The sequence below is a fragment of the Bombus huntii genome, chromosome 6 (genome assembly GCF_024542735.1).
Source record: "Bombus huntii isolate Logan2020A chromosome 6, iyBomHunt1.1, whole genome shotgun sequence".
In the NCBI taxonomy this organism is placed as follows: Eukaryota; Metazoa; Arthropoda; class Insecta; order Hymenoptera; family Apidae; genus Bombus; species Bombus huntii.
This window is the reverse complement of record NC_066243.1, coordinates 12,595,288-12,600,083: the sequence shown is the minus strand read 5'-3', so window position 1 is coordinate 12,600,083 and position 4,796 is coordinate 12,595,288. Positions and strand designations below refer to the sequence as shown.

The 4,796-nt window shown below is 43.0% G+C and overlaps 1 protein-coding gene across 1 annotated transcript; it reads left to right on the top strand.

Annotated features, from left to right (window-relative positions):
* Positions 1 to 385: 385 nt before the first annotated feature.
* Positions 386 to 4,447, top strand: LOC126866816 (uncharacterized). The gene is made up of 3 exons (XM_050620774.1): positions 386 to 463; positions 855 to 1,222; positions 1,289 to 4,447. Exons 1-3 carry the CDS (start codon positions 386 to 388, stop codon positions 4,170 to 4,172), a joined length of 3,330 nt encoding a protein of 1,109 aa, XP_050476731.1. The 3' UTR covers positions 4,173 to 4,447.
* The last annotated feature ends 349 nt before the right edge of the window (positions 4,448 to 4,796 follow it).

Below are 4,796 nucleotides of genomic sequence, written 5' to 3'. Positions count from 1 at the left end.
GCGGATATTCGTACGATCATTGTAAATATTAATCCTTTTCAACTGTATTCTATCGAAGGTCAATCCAAGCCGAATTGTTTTACCCGTTTCGTTGTTCCACCTTGCTTAAATCTTTTACTTGGATCGTCGAATTTTCATATGTGTTGTTGTCCGTCATACGAATTCTTAATTTTTGCCTATGTAACAATTTGAACGATTATCACATATTCGCTAATTATCGCATCAACTTCGAAGCAGCATGCTTCAAATTAAATACGATTAAATATTTGTTATTTATTCTGATAAGAAAAGGGACGATAAGAAATCGGACAGAGAAGATAGTGCAGGGAGCAGAGACAGAGGACAGAGTAGCAGTTTTCAAACAGATCAAAAACGGAAACGAACCATGGCTCAAGAGAAAGGTCCCCCACCTCAAGTTCAACCGTCAACCACGCCCGCCTGGGGTATCGCCGATAGAAGCGTGGTGAGTAATCGTTTCAACCCCTCTCTGATCAAATCCCTTTTTTTCCCTTTAACACATTCAGCCCTCTCGTTTTCTCTACACTCGCGTCTTCCCCTTCTACACCCTCTCGTTTTTTTATCCCCCAGCCGCAACCCCCACTTGCTTTCTCTTCGGCGATCGACAAAATGTCGTTTCACTTAACTCGATGGACTCGGTTAACTCCTCATAGCTTTACTTTCAGAACTTGGCTTAATTTTGCTATCGCTTGACCGACCACTCGCCAACTTGTATCCACCACCTGTCTATCTATCCTCCTATCTCACATTTTGTTGTTTTTTTTTTTTTTTTTTGAGAGACAGCGTATCTGAATCAAGAACCTTAACTAATAAAGTGCACAATACGGTATTCATAGAAAGAAGAATCAAACGAAGACAAGAACAACGATTCAGGTGTATCACCCGATCATTCCACGAGCAATTCTGGTTCGCCGAGTACATCGACATCATTTTCGACAGTTATCTCTAGCATGTCACCGGAAAGTGGGAGTTCGCAGGATTCGCATAACGTAGGAAGCAATACATACTGTTACAATCCACAGGGGACGGTTAATAACAATCACCCAACTCCCGGACCTTCGGGACGTACTTCAAAGAGTGGAAGTAAGCCGAAACAAAAGGCTGGCGGTTCTAAAGTGACGAAATCAGCAAAAGCGAAACAAAAACGTACACCCAAGAAGAATATCCTGCAATGTCCTATTTGCGAGTTCATTACGTACGATAGGTAACTAATCTATCTTTTTTCTTATCATAGATATTAGTATGAAACCGAACAAAGACAAAACAAAAGGGGGATTTTCTTTTACAGGGCACAGTTCTCGACTCATTTAACGGCACATTCTACGTTAAGAAGAGACGCTTCAGAAGCGTTAAAATCTATGGTTAACCAGCTGGGAGCGGAATCAGCATCTGCCGCAACTCAAGGCGAATGTTCGAGACAGCAAGCAGACGAGGACCCGGGACTCCGAGTTCCACGATTGAATTCGCAAGGCAAAGTGAAAACTTTTAAATGCAAACAGTGTACTTTCATAGCCATAACTAAACTCGAGTTCTGGGAGCATAGTCGGTGTCATATTAAGGCTGAGAAGCTCTTGTCTTGCCCAAAGTGTCCTTTCATCACTGAATATAAACATCATCTGGAATATCACCTGCGGAATCATCTTGGCTCAAAACCTTTCAAATGCAGCAAGTGTCCATATTCATGTGTGAACAAATCCATGCTTAACAGCCATCTTAAATCTCACTCGAATGTCTACCAATATAGATGCGCCAACTGTTCATATGCTACAAAGTACTGTCACTCGTTGAAACTTCATTTGAGAAAGTATGACCACGATCCGGCGATGGTGTTGAACGCCGATGGTTCGCCGAATCCACTTCCTATTATAGATGTGTATGGAACACGTCGTGGTCCGAAACCGAAGGCGGTCAAGTCTCCTGATGAGGCAGGCCCGAGCACCGCTGTTGACAGCAACGCTCAAGTTGCAGCATCTTCTCCTCAATCAGAGCTTCCACCGGAAGTGTCTCCGATTAACCATCAGTTGTCGATATATACAATAAACGACTTGAACATTATAAATGCAGCGAACGCTGCAAATGCTTTGAACAGTGCGAACAACTTAAACATCGCAAATAACTTGAATGCAGCGAATATTATTAACGTTGCAAATACTTCGAACAGCGCTAGCCCTTTGAACATCGCAAATAACTTGAATGCAGCGAATATTGTTAACGTTGCGAATAATTCAAACAGCGCAAGTCCATTGAACATCGCAAGTAACCTCAATGGAGCGAATACTTTTAACATGGCAAGCACTATGAACAGCGCAGGACCCATGGACACCGCAAATATCTTCAGTGGAGTAAATGCTTTCAATGGCGGAAGCCCATTGAACGTCGCGAACAGTATCAATGCAGCGACTGCTTTCAACATTGCAAATACTTTGAACAACGGAAACCCCTTGAACACCATACATAACTTCAATGCAGCGAATATTTTTAATCTTGTAAATACTTTGAATGGCGCAAACCCCTTGAACATTGCAAGTAACTTCAGTCCAGCGAATATTTTGAATGCCGCAAACACTTCGCATGGAGGAAGCGCTTCACGTGGAGCAAGCACTTCGCAGGGCGCAGGCACTTCGTATGATGCAAGCGCCTCGTATGGACCAAGCACTTCGCATGGAGCAAGCACTTCGCAGGGCGCAGGCACTTCGTATGATACAAGCACGTCGTATGGGCCAGGCACTTCGTACGAACCAAGCACTTCGTACGGACCAAGCACTTCGTATGGACCAAGCACTTCGTATGGACCAAGCACTTCGTATGCCCCAAACACTTCGTATGGCCCAAGCACTTCGTATGCTCCGTGCACCTCCTATGGCCCAAGCACCTCGGCTGGACCAAGCACCTCGGCTGGACCAGGCGCTTCGGCTGGACCAAGCACTTCGTATGGCCCAAGCACTTCGTATGGCCCAAGCACTTCGGCTGGACCAAGCACTTCGTATGGCCCAAGCACTTCGTATGGCCCAAGCACTTCGGCTGGACCAAGCATTTCGTATGGCCCAAGCACTTCGGCTGGACCAAGCATTTCGTATGGCCCAAGCACTTCGGCTGGACCAAGCACTTCGTATGGTCCACGCACTTCGTATGGTCCAAGCACTTCGGCTGGACCAAGCACTTCGTATGGACCAAGCACTTCGTATGGCGTGAATAACTTCAACGCTGCAAATATTTTCAACGGCGCGTTTAGCTTGAACGGAGCAAATAATTTAAGCAATGCGAATATCTTCAACTTCTCGAATATGTTGAACTGTGCGAGTATATTGAACGATACCAATACGTTGAACAATGCTATTATTTTAAACGCTGCCATCTTGAATAGTGTCAACATGTTGAACGGAGCTATTGCGAGCAGTGCCACCTCCGCAAGAGGACTCAACGAGGTCATACCGAATCAATCATTCGCGACTTTCCCATACAATCAGATATTCGCTCGCTTTCCATTACTGCCCTTCCTTGCTGCCCAAGGCAACAATATCGTAAAAGAATTCGACCAAATACAATCTAAGGTGATGATGGACTACTTGGTGATGTTAAACGGAGGAAGGATGTTGGATGATTCATTTGAAAATCTCGTGCTCAGATGGCCCGATGGGAGCAATGTTTCAAATGATGTGGCCGATAATTCGCCAAATAACGAGGCGCTTCGCGATATGATTTCCATTCAGCCTGATTTGATGAACATTGTAGAAGAAACAGAGCAGGAGGAGGCACCTTTAGATCTTAGTAAACCCAGTACTTCTAAAAATGTTGGCAAATCAAAAGAGACACGTGCTAGCAGACGCAAGGGGAAAGCTGTAAAACTGAATCGTCGGGTGGTCCAGAAGTCCGATGAAGAAGAATCACGTGAGCAGCAAGAACAATCGCCCAGGCTTCAATCTCCCAATGACCTTTGTTTCTTTGGGCAAACAGGTTACGACTGGAGCAAGTTTACACTGAGCCAGAAAATCATTTGTCAACACTGTAACATTGTGTTTGGTAACCTAGTGATGTATACTATCCATATGGGGTATCACAGTGAAAACGATCCTTATACTTGCAACGTTTGCGGCGTTCCGTGTGGCAACAGGATACCCTTCTTCTTGCATGTCGCCAGATCAAAACATTGGTAGATCTTCTCGGCAGTAAATCCGCGATAAACTCTGATCGAATTTTATATAACTATAAAAGCCTACCTACTACCTAATAAAAGCCGAGCCTACTTTTTTTTCTAATGCTTCAAGCTACACGGAATAGCGGGCACGGTAACGTGAAGGAATAAACCTGAAAAGATAGTGTGCCGTGATCGATAAGAAATTCCGTCCTTCGTTCTATACGCTGAAGCAACTGAATACATAGCTAATTGTTACAGATATTAAAAAAGACTATAGATAAGGTATCTAATAGATAGAAGTATAAGGTCATCTATATTTGTATATATATATATATATATGTATATATATATCCATATATATCTAAATGTATATATATATATATATTTGTATTTTCATACAAATTTTCTAATAAAAATTCCATATTTTTGTAAACGACCGATGCTCAAGGCAGCTTTACTGGAACAAATATATGATCTTCTAATAATTTAAGATCAAGAGCTAAGTATAGTAACTGAGAATGTGTGGAATATTTCTTCGCGTATTTTTTTCACGCAAATTTTCTACATAGAAACGACAAGAGGGAAATTTAGTAAGTTTCATCTCTCATTAAGGGATCTTATTCCAGGAAATGACTGTCGTTGT